Raw genomic sequence first — 23,768 nt, 5'->3', positions numbered from 1 at the left:
TGTCCCTGTACTGCATTATTCATCAGGAGGTGCTCTGTAAATGTGTTCTGAAAATGATATCCCTGTACTGCATTATTCATCAGGAGGTGCTCTGTAAATGTGTTCTGAAAATGATATCCCTGTACTGCATTATTCATCAGGAGGTGCTCTGTAAATGTGTTCTGAAAATGATATCCCTGTACTGCATTATTCATCAGGAGGTGCTCTGTAAATGTGTTCTGAAAATGATATCCCTGTACTGCATTATTCATCAGGAGGTGCTCTGTAAATGTGTTCTGAAAATGATATCCCTGTACTGCATTATTCATCAGGAGGTGCTCTGTAAATGTGTTCTGAAAATGATATCCCTGTACTGCATTATTCATCAGGAGGTGCTCTGTAAATGTGTTCTGAAAATGATATCCCTGTACTGCATTATTCATCAGGAGGTGCTCTGTAAATGTGTTCTGAAAATGATATCCCTGTACTGCATTATTCATCAGGAGGTGCTCTGTAAATGTGTTCTGAAAATGATATCCCTGTACTGCATTATTCATCAGGAGGTGCTCTGTAAATGTGTTCTGAAAATGATATCCCTGTACTGCATTATTCATCAGGAGGTGCTCTGTAAATGTGTTCTGAAAATGATATCCCTGTACTGCATTATTCATCAGGAGGTGCTCTGTAAATGTGTTCTGAAAATGATATCCCTGTACTGCATTATTCATCAGGAGGTGCTCTGTAAATGTGTTCTGAAAATGATATCCCTGTACTGCATTATTCATCAGGAGGTGCTCTGTAAATGTGTTCTGAAAATGATATCCCTGTACTGCATTATTCATCAGGAGGTGCTCTGTAAATGTGTTCTGAAAATGATATCCCTGTACTGCATTATTCATCAGGAGGTGCTCTGTAAATGTGTTCTGAAAATGATATCCCTGTACTGCATTATTCATCAGGAGGTGCTCTGTAAATGTGTTCTGAAAATGATATCCCTGTACTGCATTATTCATCAGGAGGTGCTCTGTAAATGTGTTCTGAAAATGATATCCCTGTACTGCATTATTCATCAGGAGGTGCTCTGTAAATGTGTTCTGAAAATGATATCCCTGTACTGCATTATTCATCAGGAGGTGCTCTGTAAATGTGTTCTGAAAATGATATCCCTGTACTGCATTATTCATCAGGAGGTGCTCTGTAAATGTGTTCTGAAAATGATATCCCTGTACTGCATTATTCATCAGGAGGTGCTCTGTAAATGTGTTCTGAAAATGATATCCCTGTACTGCATTATTCATCAGGAGGTGCTCTGTAAATGTGTTCTGAAAATGATATCCCTGTACTGCATTATTCATCAGGAGGTGCTCTGTAAATGTGTTCTGAAAATGATGTCCCTGTACTGCATTATTCATCAGGAGGTGCTCTGTAAATGTGTTCTGAAAATGATGTCCCTGTACTGCATTATTCATCAGGAGGTGCTCTGTAAATGTGTTCTGAAAATGATATCCCTGTACTGCATTATTCATCAGGAGGTGCTCTGTAAATGTGTTCTGAAAATGATATCCCTGTACTGCATTATTCATCAGGAGGTGCTCTGTAAATGTGTTCTGAAAATGATATCCCTGTACTGCATTATTCATCAGGAGGTGCTCTGTAAATGTGTTCTGAAAATGATATCCCTGTACTGCATTATTCATCAGGAGGTGCTCTGTAAATGTGTTCTGAAAATGATATCCCTGTACTGCATTATTCATCAGGAGGTGCTCTGTAAATGTGTTCTGAAAATGATATCCCTGTACTGCATTATTCATCAGGAGGTGCTCTGTAAATGTGTTCTGAAAATGATATCCCTGTACTGCATTATTCATCAGGAGGTGCTCTGTAAATGTGTTCTGAAAATGATATCCCTGTACTGCATTATTCATCAGGAGGTGCTCTGTAAATGTGTTCTGAAAATGATATCCCTGTACTGCATTATTCATCAGGAGGTGCTCTGTAAATGTGTTCTGAAAATGATATCCCTGTACTGCATTATTCATCAGGAGGTGCTCTGTAAATGTGTTCTGAAAATGATATCCCTGTACTGCATTATTCATCAGGAGGTGCTCTGTAAATGTGTTCTGAAAATGATGTCCCTGTACTGCATTATTCATCAGGAGGTGCTCTGTAAATGTGTTCTGAAAATGATATCCCTGTACTGCATTATTCATCAGGAGGTGCTCTGTAAATGTGTTCTGAAAATGATATCCCTGTACTGCATTATTCATCAGGAGGTGCTCTGTAAATGTGTTCTGAAAATGATATCCCTGTACTGCATTATTCATCAGGAGGTGCTCTGTAAATGTGTTCTGAAAATGATATCCCTGTACTGCATTATTCATCAGGAGGTGCTCTGTAAATGTGTTCTGAAAATGATATCCCTGTACTGCATTATTCATCAGGAGGTGCTCTGTAAATGTGTTCTGAAAATGATATCCCTGTACTGCATTATTCATCAGGAGGTGCTCTGTAAATGTGTTCTGAAAATGATATCCCTGTACTGCATTATTCATCAGGAGGTGCTCTGTAAATGTGTTCTGAAAATGATATCCCTGTACTGCATTATTCATCAGGAGGTGCTCTGTAAATGTGTTCTGAAAATGATATCCCTGTACTGCATTATTCATCAGGAGGTGCTCTGTAAATGTGTTCTGAAAATGATGTCCCTGTACTGCATTATTCATCAGGAGGTGCTCTGTAAATGTGTTCTGAAAATGATATCCCTGTACTGCATTATTCATCAGGAGGTGCTCTGTAAATGTGTTCTGAAAATGATATCCCTGTACTGCATTATTCATCAGGAGGTGCTCTGTAAATGTGTTCTGAAAATGATATCCCTGTACTGCATTATTCATCAGGAGGTGCTCTGTAAATGTGTTCTGAAAATGATATCCCTGTACTGCATTATTCATCAGGAGGTGCTCTGTAAATGTGTTCTGAAAATGATATCCCTGTACTGCATTATTCATCAGGAGGTGCTCTGTAAATGTGTTCTGAAAATGATATCCCTGTACTGCATTATTCATCAGGAGGTGCTCTGTAAATGTGTTCTGAAAATGATATCCCTGTACTGCATTATTCATCAGGAGGTGCTCTGTAAATGTGTTCTGAAAATGATATCCCTGTACTGCATTATTCATCAGGAGGTGCTCTGTAAATGTGTTCTGAAAATGATATCCCTGTACTGCATTATTCATCAGGAGGTGCTCTGTAAATGTGTTCTGAAAATGATATCCCTGTACTGCATTATTCATCAGGAGGTGCTCTGTAAATGTGTTCTGAAAATGATATCCCTGTACTGCATTATTCATCAGGAGGTGCTCTGTAAATGTGTTCTGAAAATGATATCCCTGTACTGCATTATTCATCAGGAGGTGCTCTGTAAATGTGTTCTGAAAATGATATCCCTGTACTGCATTATTCATCAGGAGGTGCTCTGTAAATGTGTTCTGAAAATGATGTCCCTGTACTGCATTATTCATCAGGAGGTGCTCTGTAAATGTGTTCTGAAAATGATATCCCTGTACTGCATTATTCATCAGGAGGTGCTCTGTAAATGTGTTCTGAAAATGATATCCCTGTACTGCATTATTCATCAGGAGGTGCTCTGTAAATGTGTTCTGAAAATGATATCCCTGTACTGCATTATTCATCAGGAGGTGCTCTGTAAATGTGTTCTGAAAATGATATCCCTGTACTGCATTATTCATCAGGAGGTGCTCTGTAAATGTGTTCTGAAAATGATATCCCTGTACTGCATTATTCATCAGGAGGTGCTCTGTAAATGTGTTCTGAAAATGATATCCCTGTACTGCATTATTCATCAGGAGGTGCTCTGTAAATGTGTTCTGAAAATGATATCCCTGTACTGCATTATTCATCAGGAGGTGCTCTGTAAATGTGTTCTGAAAATGATATCCCTGTACTGCATTATTCATCAGGAGGTGCTCTGTAAATGTGTTCTGAAAATGATATCCCTGTACTGCATTATTCATCAGGAGGTGCTCTGTAAATGTGTTCTGAAAATGATATCCCTGTACTGCATTATTCATCAGGAGGTGCTCTGTAAATGTGTTCTGAAAATGATATCCCTGTACTGCATTATTCATCAGGAGGTGCTCTGTAAATGTGTTCTGAAAATGATATCCCTGTACTGCATTATTCATCAGGAGGTGCTCTGTAAATGTGTTCTGAAAATGATGTCCCTGTACTGCATTATTCATCAGGAGGTGCTCTGTAAATGTGTTCTGAAAATGATATCCCTGTACTGCATTATTCATCAGGAGGTGCTCTGTAAATGTGTTCTGAAAATGATATCCCTGTACTGCATTATTCATCAGGAGGTGCTCTGTAAATGTGTTCTGAAAATGATATCCCTGTACTGCATTATTCATCAGGAGGTGCTCTGTAAATGTGTTCTGAAAATGATATCCCTGTACTGCATTATTCATCAGGAGGTGCTCTGTAAATGTGTTCTGAAAATGATATCCCTGTACTGCATTATTCATCAGGAGGTGCTCTGTAAATGTGTTCTGAAAATGATATCCCTGTACTGCATTATTCATCAGGAGGTGCTCTGTAAATGTGTTCTGAAAATGATATCCCTGTACTGCATTATTCATCAGGAGGTGCTCTGTAAATGTGTTCTGAAAATGATATCCCTGTACTGCATTATTCATCAGGAGGTGCTCTGTAAATGTGTTCTGAAAATGATATCCCTGTACTGCATTATTCATCAGGAGGTGCTCTGTAAATGTGTTCTGAAAATGATATCCCTGTACTGCATTATTCATCAGGAGGTGCTCTGTAAATGTGTTCTGAAAATGATATCCCTGTACTGCATTATTCATCAGGAGGTGCTCTGTAAATGTGTTCTGAAAATGATGTCCCTGTACTGCATTATTCATCAGGAGGTGCTCTGTAAATGTGTTCTGAAAATGATATCCCTGTACTGCATTATTCATCAGGAGGTGCTCTGTAAATGTGTTCTGAAAATGATATCCCTGTACTGCATTATTCATCAGGAGGTGCTCTGTAAATGTGTTCTGAAAATGATATCCCTGTACTGCATTATTCATCAGGAGGTGCTCTGTAAATGTGTTCTGAAAATGATATCCCTGTACTGCATTATTCATCAGGAGGTGCTCTGTAAATGTGTTCTGAAAATGATATCCCTGTACTGCATTATTCATCAGGAGGTGCTCTGTAAATGTGTTCTGAAAATGATATCCCTGTACTGCATTATTCATCAGGAGGTGCTCTGTAAATGTGTTCTGAAAATGATATCCCTGTACTGCATTATTCATCAGGAGGTGCTCTGTAAATGTGTTCTGAAAATGATATCCCTGTACTGCATTATTCATCAGGAGGTGCTCTGTAAATGTGTTCTGAAAATGATATCCCTGTACTGCATTATTCATCAGGAGGTGCTCTGTAAATGTGTTCTGAAAATGATATCCCTGTACTGCATTATTCATCAGGAGGTGCTCTGTAAATGTGTTCTGAAAATGATATCCCTGTACTGCATTATTCATCAGGAGGTGCTCTGTAAATGTGTTCTGAAAATGATATCCCTGTACTGCATTATTCATCAGGAGGTGCTCTGTAAATGTGTTCTGAAAATGATATCCCTGTACTGCATTATTCATCAGGAGGTGCTCTGTAAATGTGTTCTGAAAATGATGTCCCTGTACTGCATTATTCATCAGGAGGTGCTCTGTAAATGTGTTCTGAAAATGATATCCCTGTACTGCATTATTCATCAGGAGGTGCTCTGTAAATGTGTTCTGAAAATGATGTCCCTGTACTGCATTATTCATCAGGAGGTGCTCTGTAAATGTGTTCTGAAAATGATATCCCTGTACTGCATTATTCATCAGGAGGTGCTCTGTAAATGTGTTCTGAAAATGATATCCCTGTACTGCATTATTCATCAGGAGGTGCTCTGTAAATGTGTTCTGAAAATGATATCCCTGTACTGCATTATTCATCAGGAGGTGCTCTGTAAATGTGTTCTGAAAATGATATCCCTGTACTGCATTATTCATCAGGAGGTGCTCTGTAAATGTGTTCTGAAAATGATATCCCTGTACTGCATTATTCATCAGGAGGTGCTCTGTAAATGTGTTCTGAAAATGATATCCCTGTACTGCATTATTCATCAGGAGGTGCTCTGTAAATGTGTTCTGAAAATGATATCCCTGTACTGCATTATTCATCAGGAGGTGCTCTGTAAATGTGTTCTGAAAATGATATCCCTGTACTGCATTATTCATCAGGAGGTGCTCTGTAAATGTGTTCTGAAAATGATATCCCTGTACTGCATTATTCATCAGGAGGTGCTCTGTAAATGTGTTCTGAAAATGATGTCCCTGTACTGCATTATTCATCAGGAGGTGCTCTGTAAATGTGTTCTGAAAATGATATCCCTGTACTGCATTATTCATCAGGAGGTGCTCTGTAAATGTGTTCTGAAAATGATATCCCTGTACTGCATTATTCATCAGGAGGTGCTCTGTAAATGTGTTCTGAAAATGATATCCCTGTACTGCATTATTCATCAGGAGGTGCTCTGTAAATGTGTTCTGAAAATGATATCCCTGTACTGCATTATTCATCAGGAGGTGCTCTGTAAATGTGTTCTGAAAATGATATCCCTGTACTGCATTATTCATCAGGAGGTGCTCTGTAAATGTGTTCTGAAAATGATATCCCTGTACTGCATTATTCATCAGGAGGTGCTCTGTAAATGTGTTCTGAAAATGATATCCCTGTACTGCATTATTCATCAGGAGGTGCTCTGTAAATGTGTTCTGAAAATGATATCCCTGTACTGCATTATTCATCAGGAGGTGCTCTGTAAATGTGTTCTGAAAATGATATCCCTGTACTGCATTATTCATCAGGAGGTGCTCTGTAAATGTGTTCTGAAAATGATATCCCTGTACTGCATTATTCATCAGGAGGTGCTCTGTAAATGTGTTCTGAAAATGATATCCCTGTACTGCATTATTCATCAGGAGGTGCTCTGTAAATGTGTTCTGAAAATGATATCCCTGTACTGCATTATTCATCAGGAGGTGCTCTGTAAATGTGTTCTGAAAATGATATCCCTGTACTGCATTATTCATCAGGAGGTGCTCTGTAAATGTGTTCTGAAAATGATATCCCTGTACTGCATTATTCATCAGGAGGTGCTCTGTAAATGTGTTCTGAAAATGATATCCCTGTACTGCATTATTCATCAGGAGGTGCTCTGTAAATGTGTTCTGAAAATGATATCCCTGTACTGCATTATTCATCAGGAGGTGCTCTGTAAATGTGTTCTGAAAATGATATCCCTGTACTGCATTATTCATCAGGAGGTGCTCTGTAAATGTGTTCTGAAAATGATATCCCTGTACTGCATTATTCATCAGGAGGTGCTCTGTAAATGTGTTCTGAAAATGATATCCCTGTACTGCATTATTCATCAGGAGGTGCTCTGTAAATGTGTTCTGAAAATGATGTCCCTGTACTGCATTATTCATCAGGAGGTGCTCTGTAAATGTGTTCTGAAAATGATATCCCTGTACTGCATTATTCATCAGGAGGTGCTCTGTAAATGTGTTCTGAAAATGATATCCCTGTACTGCATTATTCATCAGGAGGTGCTCTGTAAATGTGTTCTGAAAATGATATCCCTGTACTGCATTATTCATCAGGAGGTGCTCTGTAAATGTGTTCTGAAAATGATATCCCTGTACTGCATTATTCATCAGGAGGTGCTCTGTAAATGTGTTCTGAAAATGATATCCCTGTACTGCATTATTCATCAGGAGGTGCTCTGTAAATGTGTTCTGAAAATGATATCCCTGTACTGCATTATTCATCAGGAGGTGCTCTGTAAATGTGTTCTGAAAATGATATCCCTGTACTGCATTATTCATCAGGAGGTGCTCTGTAAATGTGTTCTGAAAATGATATCCCTGTACTGCATTATTCATCAGGAGGTGCTCTGTAAATGTGTTCTGAAAATGATATCCCTGTACTGCATTATTCATCAGGAGGTGCTCTGTAAATGTGTTCTGAAAATGATGTCCCTGTACTGCATTATTCATCAGGAGGTGCTCTGTAAATGTGTTCTGAAAATGATATCCCTGTACTGCATTATTCATCAGGAGGTGCTCTGTAAATGTGTTCTGAAAATGATATCCCTGTACTGCATTATTCATCAGGAGGTGCTCTGTAAATGTGTTCTGAAAATGATGTCCCTGTACTGCATTATTCATCAGGAGGTGCTCTGTAAATGTGTTCTGAAAATGATGTCCCTGTACTGCATTATTCATCAGGAGGTGCTCTGTAAATGTGTTCTGAAAATGATGTCCCTGTACTGCATTATTCATCAGGAGGTGCTCTGTAAATGTGTTCTGAAAATGATGTCCCTGTACTGCATTATTCATCAGGAGGTGCTCTGTAAATGTGTTCTGAAAATGATGTCCCTGTACTGCATTATTCATCAGGAGGTGCTCTGTAAATGTGTTCTGAAAATGATATCCCTGTACTGCATTATTCATCAGGAGGTGCTCTGTAAATGTGTTCTGAAAATGATATCCCTGTACTGCATTATTCATCAGGAGGTGCTCTGTAAATGTGTTCTGAAAATGATATCCCTGTACTGCATTATTCATCAGGAGGTGCTCTGTAAATGTGTTCTGAAAATGATATCCCTGTACTGCATTATTCATCAGGAGGTGCTCTGTAAATGTGTTCTGAAAATGATATCCCTGTACTGCATTATTCATCAGGAGGTGCTCTGTAAATGTGTTCTGAAAATGATATCCCTGTACTGCATTATTCATCAGGAGGTGCTCTGTAAATGTGTTCTGAAAATGATATCCCTGTACTGCATTATTCATCAGGAGGTGCTCTGTAAATGTGTTCTGAAAATGATGTCCCTGTACTGCATTATTCATCAGGAGGTGCTCTGTAAATGTGTTCTGAAAATGATGTCCCTGTACTGCATTATTCATCAGGAGGTGCTCTGTAAATGTGTTCTGAAAATGATGTCCCTGTACTGCATTATTCATCAGGAGGTGCTCTGTAAATGTGTTCTGAAAATGATGTCCCTGTACTGCATTATTCATCAGGAGGTGCTCTGTAAATGTGTTCTGAAAATGATGTCCCTGTACTGCATTATTCATCAGGAGGTGCTCTGTAAATGTGTTCTGAAAATGATGTCCCTGTACTGCATTATTCATCAGGAGGTGCTCTGTAAATGTGTTCTGAAAATGATGTCCCTGTACTGCATTATTCATCAGGAGGTGCTCTGTAAATGTGTTCTGAAAATGATATCCCTGTACTGCATTATTCATCAGGAGGTGCTCTGTAAATGTGTTCTGAAAATGATATCCCTGTACTGCATTATTCATCAGGAGGTGCTCTGTAAATGTGTTCTGAAAATGATATCCCTGTACTGCATTATTCATCAGGAGGTGCTCTGTAAATGTGTTCTGAAAATGATATCCCTGTACTGCATTATTCATCAGGAGGTGCTCTGTAAATGTGTTCTGAAAATGATATCCCTGTACTGCATTATTCATCAGGAGGTGCTCTGTAAATGTGTTCTGAAAATGATATCCCTGTACTGCATTATTCATCAGGAGGTGCTCTGTAAATGTGTTCTGAAAATGATATCCCTGTACTGCATTATTCATCAGGAGGTGCTCTGTACATGTGTTCTGAAAATGATGTCCCTGTACTGCATTATTCATCAGGAGGTGCTCTGTAAATGTGTTCTGAAAATGATATCCCTGTACTGCATTATTCATCAGGAGGTGCTCTGTAAATGTGTTCTGAAAATGATATCCCTGTACTGCATTATTCATCAGGAGGTGCTCTGTAAATGTGTTCTGAAAATGATGTCCCTGTACTGCATTATTCATCAGGAGGTGCTCTGTAAATGTGTTCTGAAAATGATATCCCTGTACTGCATTATTCATCAGGAGGTGCTCTGTAAATGTGTTCTGAAAATGATATCCCTGTACTGCATTATTCATCAGGAGGTGCTCTGTAAATGTGTTCTGAAAATGATGTCCCTGTACTGCATTATTCATCAGGAGGTGCTCTGTAAATGTGTTCTGAAAATGATGTCCCTGTACTGCATTATTCATCAGGAGGTGCTCTGTAAATGTGTTCTGAAAATGATGTCCCTGTACTGCATTATTCATCAGGAGGTGCTCTGTAAATGTGTTCTGAAAATGATGTCCCTGTACTGCATTATTCATCAGGAGGTGCTCTGTAAATGTGTTCTGAAAATGATATCCCTGTACTGCATTATTCATCAGGAGGTGCTCTGTAAATGTGTTCTGAAAATGATATCCCTGTACTGCATTATTCATCAGGAGGTGCTCTGTAAATGTGTTCTGAAAATGTTATCCCTGTACTGCATTATTCATCAGGAGGTGCTCTGTAAATGTGTTCTGAAAATGATATCCCTGTACTGCATTATTCATCAGGAGGTGCTCTGTAAATGTGTTCTGAAAATGATATCCCTGTACTGCATTATTCATCAGGAGGTGCTCTGTAAATGTGTTCTGAAAATGATATCCCTGTACTGCATTATTCATCAGGAGGTGCTCTGTACATGTGTTCTGAAAATGATATCCCTGTACTGCATTATTCATCAGGAGGTGCTCTGTAAATGTGTTCTGAAAATGATATCCCTGTACTGCATTATTCATCAGGAGGTGCTCTGTAAATGTGTTCTGAAAATGATATCCCTGTACTGCATTATTCATCAGGAGGTGCTCTGTAAATGTGTTCTGAAAATGATATCCCTGTACTGCATTATTCATCAGGAGGTGCTCTGTAAATGTGTTCTGAAAATGATATCCCTGTACTGCATTATTCATCAGGAGGTGCTCTGTAAATGTGTTCTGAAAATGATATCCCTGTACTGCATTATTCATCAGGAGGTGCTCTGTAAATGTGTTCTGAAAATGATATCCCTGTACTGCATTATTCATCAGGAGGTGCTCTGTAAATGTGTTCTGAAAATGATATCCCTGTACTGCATTATTCATCAGGAGGTGCTCTGTAAATGTGTTCTGAAAATGATATCCCTGTACTGCATTATTCATCAGGAGGTGCTCTGTAAATGTGTTCTGAAAATGATATCCCTGTACTGCATTATTCATCAGGAGGTGCTCTGTAAATGTGTTCTGAAAATGATGTCCCTGTACTGCATTATTCATCAGGAGGTGCTCTGTAAATGTGTTCTGAAAATGATATCCCTGTACTGCATTATTCATCAGGAGGTGCTCTGTAAATGTGTTCTGAAAATGATATCCCTGTACTGCATTATTCATCAGGAGGTGCTCTGTAAATGTGTTCTGAAAATGATATCCCTGTACTGCATTATTCATCAGGAGGTGCTCTGTAAATGTGTTCTGAAAATGATATCCCTGTACTGCATTATTCATCAGGAGGTGCTCTGTAAATGTGTTCTGAAAATGATATCCCTGTACTGCATTATTCATCAGGAGGTGCTCTGTAAATGTGTTCTGAAAATGATATCCCTGTACTGCATTATTCATCAGGAGGTGCTCTGTAAATGTGTTCTGAAAATGATATCCCTGTACTGCATTATTCATCAGGAGGTGCTCTGTAAATGTGTTCTGAAAATGATATCCCTGTACTGCATTATTCATCAGGAGGTGCTCTGTACATGTGTTCTGAAAATGATATCCCTGTACTGCATTATTCATCAGGAGGTGCTCTGTAAATGTGTTCTGAAAATGATATCCCTGTACTGCATTATTCATCAGGAGGTGCTCTGTAAATGTGTTCTGAAAATGATATCCCTGTACTGCATTATTCATCAGGAGGTGCTCTGTAAATGTGTTCTGAAAATGATGTCCCTGTACTGCATTATTCATCAGGAGGTGCTCTGTAAATGTGTTCTGAAAATGATGTCCCTGTACTGCATTATTCATCAGGAGGTGCTCTGTAAATGTGTTCTGAAAATGATATCCCTGTACTGCATTATTCATCAGGAGGTGCTCTGTAAATGTGTTCTGAAAATGATATCCCTGTACTGCATTATTCATCAGGAGGTGCTCTGTAAATGTGTTCTGAAAATGATGTCCCTGTACTGCATTATTCATCAGGAGGTGCTCTGTAAATGTGTTCTGAAAATGATGTCCCTGTACTGCATTATTCATCAGGAGGTGCTCTGTAAATGTGTTCTGAAAATGATATCCCTGTACTGCATTATTCATCAGGAGGTGCTCTGTAAATGTGTTCTGAAAATGATATCCCTGTACTGCATTATTCATCAGGAGGTGCTCTGTAAATGTGTTCTGAAAATGATATCCCTGTACTGCATTATTCATCAGGAGGTGCTCTGTAAATGTGTTCTGAAAATGATGTCCCTGTACTGCATTATTCATCAGGAGGTGCTCTGTAAATGTGTTCTGAAAATGATGTCCCTGTACTGCATTATTCATCAGGAGGTGCTCTGTAAATATGTTCTGAAAATGATGTCCCTGTACTGCATTATTCATCAGGAGGTGCTCTGTAAATGTCTTCTGAAAATGATATCCCTGTACTGCATTATTCATCAGGAGGTGCTCTGTAAATGTGTTCTGAAAATGATATCCCTGTACTGCATTATTCATCAGGAGGTGCTCTGTAAATGTGTTCTGAAAATGATATCCCTGTACTGCATTATTCATCAGGAGGTGCTCTGTAAATGTGTTCTGAAAATGAGATGTCCTGGATACAGTCACTAAAGTGGTAAACTTCATAAGAGCAAAACCTTTAGACCACAGGCAGTTTGTCTCACTGTTGGAAGAGACAGTCGGGTCGGGCAGATCTCCCCTACCACACAAACGTGGGAAAGGTGCTTAAAAGGTTGTGGGACCTGAAGTCGGAGATTGCAGAGTTTTTGCAAATGAAAGGAAAATATGTGGATTCCCTCAACCACAAGATAAAGAATGGTTGGCTGATTTTGCCTTCACCGTGGACATCATGGCCCTCTTGAATGAACTGAATTCCAAACTATAAGGGAAGGGCCTTTTTGCACATCAGATGCACAGCCTTGTCAAAGCCTTCAAGGGAAAATTACTCCTTCTGACCTGCCAAGTAGAAGCCAACAAACGTACCCACCTTCCGACACTACTAGTCTATTCCCTATCAGATGACCCGCGGGAGAAGTATCGCTGCTGCGTGCTTTGAACGGTGAGTTTTCTCATCGTTTTGAGGATTTCAATTTGTTGGAAAATGACATGCTGTTGGTTTCCTCTCCTTTCAATGTGGATAATGCTCCCACTGACCTGCAACTGGAGTTTATTGATCTTCAGTCTGATGCAGTGATTGGAGAACTATTCAAAACAATGTCACTGACGAGGTTCTATGCCTCTCTCGATGAACAAAACTTTCCAAAGATTATGAGTCATGCTCAGAAGATGTTTGTGCTGTTTGGGTCAACCTATGTATGTGAACAGAAATTCATGTCAGTGATTCTCTCGTTAACACAAGTGTGAGCGTTGACGAGGACAAGGCTGGAGATCACTCTGTCATGCGGATTGAGTTCCGAATAACAGACTGGAAGCTTCAAAAGGAGGGTGGTGCTTGGAATCGTTTTTCTACCTCTGCCAACCATGGTTACCTGCAAGGAAACACGTGCTGTCATCATTGCTTTGCACAAAAAGGACTTCACAGGCAAGGATATTGCTGCCAGTAAGATTGCATCTAAATCAACCATTTATCGGATCATCAAGAACTTCAAGGAGAGTGGTTCAATTGTTGTGAAGAAGGCTTCAGGGCGCCCAAGAAAGTCCAGCAAGCGCCAGGACCATCGCCTAAAGTTGATTCAGCTGCAGGATCGGGGCACCACCAGTACAGAGCTTGCTCAGGAATGGCAGCAGGCAGGTATGAGTGCATATGCATGCACAGTGAGGTGAAGACTTTTGGAGGATGGCCTGGTGTCAAGAAGGGCAGCAAAGAAGCCACTTCTCTTCAGGAAAAACATCAGGGACAGACTGCTGGACTGCTGGATTGGACTGCTGAGGACTGGGGTAAAGTCATTTTCTCTGATGAATCCCCTTTCATCTGGCTGACCACCCAGAATCCCACCCCTTCTTCATCTCCCACCGTGCCCTGACCAAACTGTGCCAGGCGCTGCACCATCACCACGGAGAACAAGATATCTGCATCAACATCGCCAGGGTGTTCAGGTACCTGTACCACACATACACAATGTACACCTAAAACATCTCACCTCAGGCTGAAAACCTTACGTTTAACTGTTTAATTGAAAGTGGGACAGTATAGATCTCAGACCATTTACAACACTCCATGACCTTGTGCATTACTTTTAAGTGTGTACAAAAATGAGTTTTTTTCTCATACAACCTTACAAGAATCAACAGTTCACTATCTGACAGTATATGATTCTAAAAGCATGTAGCACTCCCTATTTCCACAAGTAATGCCAATAAAGCCAATACTTTTTGTGTGACAATAGCAGTCCAGTGAGAGCCTATCTGGTCAGTGTTATTTGTTGTCCTCATACTCTAAATGCTGCCTGGCTGCTACACACTATTTATAGAACTGATGAGTAAATTCCAGCGGGAACAGGTGAGCTGGGCCCCCTGTGTATCTGTGTGTGTGTCTCTGTGTGTGTGTCTGTGTGTGTCTCTGTGTGTGTGTCTCTGTGTGTCTCTGTGTATGTGTCTGTGTGTGTGTCTCTGTGTGTGTCTCTGTGTGTGTCTCTGTGTGTCTCTCTCTCTCTGTGTGTGTGTGTGTGTGTGTGTGTGTGTGTGTGTGTGTGTGTGTGTGTGTGTGTGTGTGTGTGTGTGTCTCTATGTGTCTCTGTGTGTGTCTCTATGTGTCTCTGTGTGTGTCTCTGTGTGTCTCTGTGTGTGTGTCTCTCTCTCTCTCTCTGTGTGTGTGTGTGTGTGTGTGTGTGTGTGTGCGTGTGCGTGTGCGTGTGCGTGTGTGTCTGTGTGTCTGTGTGGTATGGGAAGCAGAGGAGCCCATTTACTCCCAGTGTTTATACTGCACATTGACTAAGCCTATTTATCTTCAGGAAGTTGTTTATGTACTCCAAGTCCCAGTATAGTTACAGCAGTGTGCGCGCGTTTAGACTTTAATCATCGTCACAGGAGAAACTGAGGAAGTCATCCTGCCCTAGGGAGACGGGGAGGGGAGGGAGGCTCTGGCAATCAGAGGACTCTTAATCAGCCAGGAAATAAACACACACACACAGGAGACACACAGATATCCCCCTGTTATTATACATAGACACACGGTTGATCACATTGTGTCCTGGATAGCTCTTTGACAGGACAGCCTGTCCCCATAAACTTGTCAGTACAGTACGTTACAGCCCAGTTCATATCAGCCACACTGGCCAGTCAGCCCAGCCAGGCCCAGGGTAACTGTGTGTGTTTCTGTGTATGTGACACACAATTTAGGGGATGGGCAGATTGCGATTGAGAAACAAACGTGGTATACATGTTTCAATCATTGTTGTTGTGGTGGTGGAGAAACGGTACATGTGATGAATGCCAGGTCATATCTGATAGGAGAAATGTATTACTGTATTACTCTCTATAATCACCAAGGTATTTGTTTATGTGGATAACACACACACACACACACACACACATTTAACCTAATCCTCTGTCTCTCCTCCACACAGGACCTGGGGGTGCGTCTGCTCTTCACTCTGGGTAACCTAACGTCTCAGAGCAGTGAGGCCAGAGAGCACCTCTTCACAGCTGAGGGGTGTGTGTCCATGTTGCTGGGGCACTACAACACCTACGAGGGGAGGGGGGACCCCCCTACCATACACACACCTTCAGCCAGGGACGCCCGTACACCCTGTACGTCTCCCGTGTGGGGGCGGGAGACGGAGGACATGCTGGTGAAGCTGGTTAGGGTGCTGATCATCCCCCCTGCAGTGGGACCTACCCTGGCAGCTAACAAACACCTAGTATACGACCTGCTGGACACACTGAGGGAGTTTCAGCGTTTTTAGGGTAATGTAAGAGTGAAATTATGGTCCCATAATGTTCTCATAACATCCCCATAATGTTCCCAAAATGTTCTAATAACATCCCAATAATGTTCTCAGAACATCTGAAAAAAGGTGTACCCAAACTGCCCACACTTAGATCTGATAAATGTATTGACAGGACATACCAAGGCCAGCCAAGGCTCTAATGAAGGTGATTTACTCCGAAACCTACGCCTGTTTGTATGTCCCGTCAATAAACGTATCACACTGTACAAACCCTTCACTGTAAAAGTCTATACAGTAACTCCTTGTTTGGTACCAGTTTCCTGTGTGCTGAGGACAGGTGCCAAACATCTAACACCTATTTCTTCCTCAATTTCTTGCTTTCTTCTTTGTGTTTTTTTTGTTGCATATCCTTTTTCGGTTTGGGTCCTTTTGCAGTCTGAAAGAGCCAAAGAGAGAACAGGATGTTCTGTGCTCTTTAGAGCCTGGTTGGTTTCTTGTGAAACTTCTAGGTGGTTGGAATAATGGTTTCAGGACTGACTGGTACAGGCCATGTTCAGGCGGGTGTGAAATTCTCAGTTTCTCAGCTTTAGCTGTGCGCTCTTCCCTTCCACCTCCCTCCCACACACTGTAGTGCACTGTTACTGAGAGAGAGAGAGAGAGAGAGGGGAGAGAGAGAGGAGAGAGAGAGGGGAGAGAGAGAGGGGGGAGAGAGACGGGAGAGAGAGAGAGAGAGAGAGAGAGAGAGAGAGAGAGAGAGAGAGAGGGGAGAGAGGCAGACAGAGACAGACAGACTACTGCTCCCCCTCATACCTACGCTGCTGTTCATTGATTATTGACACCATTAGTATCCATCTAATTATCCTGCTACTTGTCACTATTACTCATGTTTACATGTATGTATTACTATTAGTATATTAACATAAGTATTTAGATATTCCTGCTACCAGTCACATTTCAGCCCTGTTTACATGTACACTGAGTGTACAAAACATTAAGAACACCTTCCTAATATTGAGTTGCACCCCTTTTTGCCCTCAGAACAGCCTCAGTTCATCGAGGCATGGACTCTACAAGGTGTCGAAAGCGTTCCACAGAAATGCTGGCTCGTGTAGACTCAAATACTTCCTACAGTTATGTCAAGTTGCCTGGATGTCCTTTGGGTGGTGGACCATTTTTCATACACATGGGAAACTGGTGCGCCTGGCACCTACTACCACACCCTGTTCAAAGACACTTAAATCTTTTGTCTTTCCCATTCACCTTCTGAATGGCACACACACACAATCCATGTTTTAATGGTCTCAAGGCTTACAAATCCTCCTTTAATCTGTCTCCTCCCCTTCATCCACACTGATTGAAGTTGATTTCAATAAGGGGTTATAGCTTTCACCTAGATTCACCTGGTCAGTCTATCTCATGGAAATGTTTTTGTACACTCAGTGTATCACGTCTACGCTGACACTTTTGCACACACACACACACACACACACACACACACACACACACACACACACACACACATGCTGCTGCCATACTGTTTATTATTATTATTATTTATCCTGCTACCAGTCACTTTTTCCTAATCCCTGCCTACATGTACATATCTACCTCAATACACCAGTATCCCTGCCTACATGTACATATCTACCTCAATACTCCAGTATCCATGCCTACATGTACATATCTACCTCAATACTCTAGTATCCATGCCTACATGTACATATCTACCTCAATACACCAGTATCCCTGCCTACATATACATATCTACCTCAATACTCCAGTATCCCTGCCTACATGTACATATCTACCTCAATACACCAGTATCCCTGCCTACATGTACATATCTACCTCAATACACCAGTATCCCTGCCTACATGTACATATCTACCTCAATACTCCAGTATCCCTGCCTACATGTACATATCTACCTCAATACTCCAGTATCCCTGCCTACATGTACATATCTACCTTAATACTCCAGTATCCATGCCTACATGTACATATCTACCTCAATACTCCAGTATCCCTGCCTACATGTACATATCTACCGTAATACTCCAGTATCCATGCCTACATGTACATATCTACCTCAATACTCCAGTATCCCTACCTACATGTACATATCTACCTCAATACTCCAGTATCCCTGCCTACATGTACATATCTACCGTAATACTCCAGTATCCCTGCCTACATGTACATATCTACCGTAATACTCCAGTATCCATGCCTACATGTACATATCTACCTCAATACTCCAGTATCCCTACCTACATGTACATATCTACCTCAATACTCCAGTATCCCTACCTACATGTACATATCTACCTCAATACACCAGTATCCATGCCTACATGTACATATCTACCTCAATACTCCAGTATCCCTACCTACATGTACATATCTACCTTAATACTCAAGTATCCCTACCTACATGTACATATCTACCTCAATACACCAGTATCCCTACCTACATGTACATATCTACCTTAATACTCAAGTATCCCTACCTACATGTACATATCTACCTCAATACACCAGTATCCCTGCCTAGATGTACATATCTACCTCATTACTCCAGTATCCCTGCACATTGTAAATGTGGTATTGGCACTGACCCTGTATATAGCTTCTATTATTTCTTATTTTTTAGTTGTACTAATATACAACTGCTCTGTTGGGAAGAGCTAACAGGTTAAGCATCTCACTCTACTGGTGAATGTGACAAAACTTGAAACTGAAACAGACAGACGTTTTTTCTCTCTCCCCGGCACTGGCTGTGGACCCAAATCAGGCAGCTCAATATCCTGTTTTGATCACAGTTTATGACAGACCATGCATGCTGCTTTACATTAGAGACAGAGAGAGGGAGAGGAGAACTTCTGCACCACACCAAAGGGCCTTTCCAGTCAGACCCAGAAACGAAACACACTATGACGCAGGCACCGGTTGACAGTACGACCGCAATATCTTTGATATAATACGACCAAACAAGCTATATTTTCCTTCCTTCTCTCTCTCATGCTGTTGAAGCTGCTCCTCTCTAATGCTGCTGGAAGGGGGGGGGGGGGGGGGCAGAACTGTCCGGAGTTTTATCAGCCAACCTTCAGCAGCAGATGCACTCAGGGAGAGCTAATGTACTCAGGGAGAGCTAATGTAAGGCAGTGTGTGAATCATATGTGACTTAAACCCCTCTCACCCGGCATGGGATGTGTGTGTACAGGCTGGCAGACAGTGAGGGACTTTGGGCCAGCTGGCTGTCAGACGCTGTGGAACCTCACTGAGAAGGGGGGGGGGGGGACAGACTCCCCATCCACACTGGACAACCAGGAGAGAGAGGCACTGCTTGAGGTCCAAACACTGTACCTAGGTACGAAAATTATTTAGAAGAGGTTATTTTACTGAAAGTTTTATGAATAACCTTTTATAGTTATTATATGCTTTGGTCTACTGCTGTAAACAAATACTTTATTTTTATGTTGTATCGTTTTGATGAAGCTCTGATTCAGAGGGGTTGGGTTAAATGCAGAAGACACGTTTCAGTTTAATGCATTCGGTTGTACAAAGGACTAGGTATCCCCCTTTCCCTTAGACGAGGAGGAGGCGCTGCAGTGGACCTCTGGTGATTACATGAACTTCCACCGAGAATTCTGGGAGTCAGAGTTCCGTCCTGTGGCTCAGAGGCTGAGGGACAGGATACAGACTCAAACTGTCAGCCATCTACACAGTCTCCCTCCCTAAAGTGTGATGTCCTAGCCTTTCTTCTTGCTGTGCCCTGCTAGCGTCCTGTCTCCTCTCCAGTGTCAGTCTGTACTCAACACACTTTACCTTCCGGTTCTACCAGTCTCTCTAACTCCATTAGTAAGGTCCTGACCAGGGACAACTCTGGGACTTAGTTGTAGGTTGTTACTTGGGTTTAGAGTGTTTTCCTAGTCAAGAAACCCTCTTGGCCTTAGCTATGATATATGTATTTTTGAGCCTCTGACTTGTATGACAAACTGTTGTTTTCCCTGTAAATAACAAATTGTTGTAACTGGTAAAGTAATATTATCATAAGCTACTCTTACATATGACAATAATTGTAAATTGCGTCTGTGGTGATAAAAAGTTAAGACATTGTTAATCTGTGAACTGCTGTAAGTAATAAACCACAACAAAACAAAGTGTCGTAAACGTTCTCCTTCTCAAAGCCTTTATTGTTACAGATATGGACCAGGCAGTACTGCTGCAAAGTTAGTAAACAGCATTTTTTAAATCACATCGTTATTATCATTACATCAAATAAAGAACAAAAACGGCACTTCTGTCAAAATAAAAGAAACTTATCCTGCAATAATAACGCCTTAGTGACCACATCCCAATAGCATTTCATCAGCCATAGTTAATGACACACATTCTCTACATGATAGACACCTGTCCGTCTGGGTTGATAAAGTTAGTTAGTCGGGTGATCGTGGAGGTATTAAGTGCATCTATTGTTTATAATAGTCTCATCCTGTTCAGATTGTCATAGGGAAATGAGGCAGTTCAGTATCAGTAGAGATATGGACCAAGTCACCCTCTGTTTGCCCGCAGTAGGAAAAGTCCCTGAACATCCAAAGAATTCAGTCTACAGCCAGTCATCCACAAGGATGCCAGGGAGTTTCCGCAGGGAGAACGGAACAGGAAGGTGAGCAGAATAGAGCTCAAAGGTGATCCTAGAAGGAATTTTCCCTCTCATCTCACTGCACATTACAGACGGGTCCAAGTGTTCTAGCACAACAGGTGTGGGAGTAACGTTCAACCTTGACTCGTCAACACAAGCAAACATTGAACCACAGAGTTCAGTGTAGTATAAATAGGAGGACTGACTCCCCACTGGACAAAAACTAGTTGAATTAACGTTTTGACATGATTTCAACAACAAAAATGAAATGTGTTGACGTTGAATCAAAGTGGGAAAAAGCAATCAAAACAAGAGAATTTAGTATTTCTTTACCTAACTTTTAACCTAAATCCAATGAGATGGTGACTTTTCTTCACGTTAGTCAACAAGTCAACCAAATCTAAATCAAAACGAGACATTGAACCAGTGGGTCCACACTCAACACAGGAAACCAAAACCCTGCTAGGATTTAGACTCACACACCGAACAGTCTTATGCGGTTGTAAGAAACATTTCTTTATGTGTGGGACTCATAATTGCATTAACTGTGCAAAATGCATCTGTAATAGCCAAATGTTTCCTACATCATTACTGATGACATATTGTAAAATGCCATTGATGGAGATCAGATGTTGCAGAGAATACATGCATGTGTGCTGTGACTACAATTTGGTGGGCTTGTTTCATGAATGATTCAATGTATAGATCATTTATATGTAATAATGATATGATTATGTTGATGCAGCAGCAACAGTTCTAAGGAGAAAACCAAAAAATTATACAATGATTCAATAACATTCCATTTTTTTTTTTATATAAAAAGTTTCAGTATCTGACATTAGTCAGAAGTTTGATAAAACCTCTACACTTCCTCTCACAACCACCCCCAAATAATGTACCATTCCATAATCAACATCCTCATCTTCCTCCTCCTCTTAACGTGAAACAATCATTCAACTGTCCAACTGTATCAATCCACCCTCAGTAGAATGCAGTACTTTACTGTTTTTAGTCAACAAAAATAAAAGGGTGGAGAGTCCACCCCTCGTAAAAAAAAAAACTGATTTTGCACTGGTTAGGCTCCCACAGAGGGAACAAGCACATCTATGACCGACTGCAGTTGGACTGTATCGACCACAGTCGGTCCAATGAGGACCAACTGGGCTACTGGGCTACCTACGAATGAAAGCCAAGCGACCCAGAGTGAGAGTCATTCTGCTCACCAAAGAGCACTTCTTAATGTGATACAAAAGAAAACAGAAGAGGTATTTATTTACTGGTACAATTCACAATACCCAAAGCTTTGAAAGTGTTAGGATGCCCAGGGCCGGGTCAAAGGTCGAGGGTGAGCGGAAGACAGACAGGTGAGGTCATTGTTATGACAACCGGAAGCCAATCCCCTGGAAGACCACTTTGTTTTAGCTTTCATGTTCTTTTTCTTACAGGACAAAGCTTTTTACCAGAAACAAAGAAATGTAAGAGTCACCACACGGAAAGAGCTACAGCAGGGGCAAGACGTTTCACCTTTCAAATTACCTCGCTGTCTTCCTGCTTTTTTGTTGCTTGAAATTTCAACACACTTTTTTTCTTGATATTTTCTGTAAAACACATGGAGTTACACACACACATCCACACATGATATGTCACAGACATCAGTCTCTCATACAGAAGGGGTTCATCATACGTACAGTAAAACTAAATAGGGCTCAGACAGTGTTCTTTTTTAGTTTTTCCCTCACCTCACCGTTTTTCACACACTTCTTGGGTTAGCTTACACAAACAGTTTCAGGGTGGGGGGTATTGGGGAAGGGGGGGTAATGCTGTGGGTTTATGATGGATAGGGTTCTTAGGGGTGGGGGGAGGATGGGGGGGGGGGGTCAATATGACCCCTTGCTTACATGAGCAGCAGTATCAGGCAGCACCTCTACACACTATACTGTGCTGTATGACAACCAGGCACACCAACACACAGGCCAAATAATGCTTCCATCATCTCCAGTTACCGCAATAACAACATCAACCACATGATGATAACAACTTCTCTTAATACAAAAAAACTAAAGCAAAATATATTCAACAAAAAACAGTGACTACATTATCAAGTGCAGACTGGTGCACTGCTTTGCTTTCTGGAGATTTGCTGTGGGTTCACACACTATACGGAGATTCTATTGACATCATCCACTGAGGTGTATTGGAATACTGGAAGGGTGGCCTGTGCCATCTGTTTCTTTTCCTCTGGCCCAGCAGAGTGTCTGCTCCAGGTTGCCCCCTCATGGTGAGCTTTGGCACTGCGGGTAAAGAGGACAGCTTATCTTTCCACAAGTGGGTTGAGATGACTTTTCTTTTTGCAGTTCTTTTTTTTCTTCTTTCATTTGCTTTTTTTTGTTCTCTCTTTCATTTGTTCTGTTCGATTTTCTTTCCACATCACGAGGACGAGCTTCGTCGCGACGGACGGGGCACCTTTCATCTTTTTAGTTTTCTGTTTTCCCCCTTGGTTTATTTCTTCTGAAGTGTCCCACGAGAGCAAAGACAATGACAGCAAAAAAACAATGATAAACGCCAAAAGCACTTCATGTCATGTAGCGGGTGATCGCTCTCAGAGCGTAGAGCAGTTCTGCCTGCATGCGCGCTTCCATAAGAAGCAGATTGACATGGACCTGGAAGAGTGAGGGAGAAAGAGAGAGTAGAAGGCATTACAAAACTTCTCCACAACATTACTCCAGCCACACAGATCAACAACTAGGAGAGGAAACTATATAGAAACGTTAAATGCTAACAGAAACATAAACCCATGGAAAAAATAAAATAGAAAGTTATCCCCTCACCTTCTCGGAGTGCTGGAACTGTCTCCAGAAGCTCTCGTACATTCGTTTGGTGGTCTTCTCCGGGCTGCACACCATGGTCTTAATGTAGACCTTAAAGCTGCGGTCCAACAGCTGGTTAATCTCTCCGTAGTCATAGTCATCATACCTGAGACAAAGTTATTTCTTTACTAACTACATTACTGTACGAAATTACTACACTTTGTCAATGTATTAAACACGTGATAACATTCTTCATTTGACTGAATCTAGCATATTACATCATTAA

The 23,768-nt window shown here is 41.1% G+C and overlaps 1 protein-coding gene and 1 long non-coding RNA gene across 8 annotated transcripts in view; one reads left to right on the top strand and one right to left on the bottom strand.

Moving 5' to 3' along the window:
- Positions 1-21,308, top strand: part of LOC129825317 (uncharacterized) — a 43,991-nt gene extending 22,683 nt beyond the window's left edge. For 2 of the 3 annotated variants that reach the window (XR_008754850.1, XR_008754851.1), the window contains 2 exons: positions 12,738-14,237; positions 15,707-21,308. This is a non-coding gene — a long non-coding RNA (uncharacterized LOC129825317). The remainder of the gene's footprint in view (positions 1-12,737; positions 14,238-15,706) is intronic. The other variant, XR_008754852.1, reaches the window with a different exon arrangement.
- Positions 21,309-21,927: 619 nt separating this feature from the next.
- The window catches only part of sesn1 (sestrin 1), a 72,787-nt gene continuing 70,946 nt past the window's right edge, over positions 21,928-23,768 (bottom strand). For all 5 annotated transcript variants that reach the window (XM_055885316.1, XM_055885317.1, XM_055885320.1 and 2 more), the window contains 2 exons: positions 23,504-23,648; positions 21,928-23,335 (listed from right to left, as the gene is read on the bottom strand). In XM_055885316.1, coding sequence (XP_055741291.1) covers positions 23,249-23,335; positions 23,504-23,648 — 232 coding nt within the window. In that variant the 3' untranslated portion in view covers positions 21,928-23,248. The remainder of the gene's footprint in view (positions 23,336-23,503; positions 23,649-23,768) is intronic.

Source organism: Salvelinus fontinalis, chromosome 27 (genome assembly GCF_029448725.1).
Source record: "Salvelinus fontinalis isolate EN_2023a chromosome 27, ASM2944872v1, whole genome shotgun sequence".
Lineage (NCBI taxonomy): Eukaryota > Metazoa > Chordata > Actinopteri > Salmoniformes > Salmonidae > Salvelinus > Salvelinus fontinalis.
The sequence above is the reverse complement of the archived record's forward strand: the minus strand, read 5'-3'. Positions and strand labels throughout refer to the sequence as shown.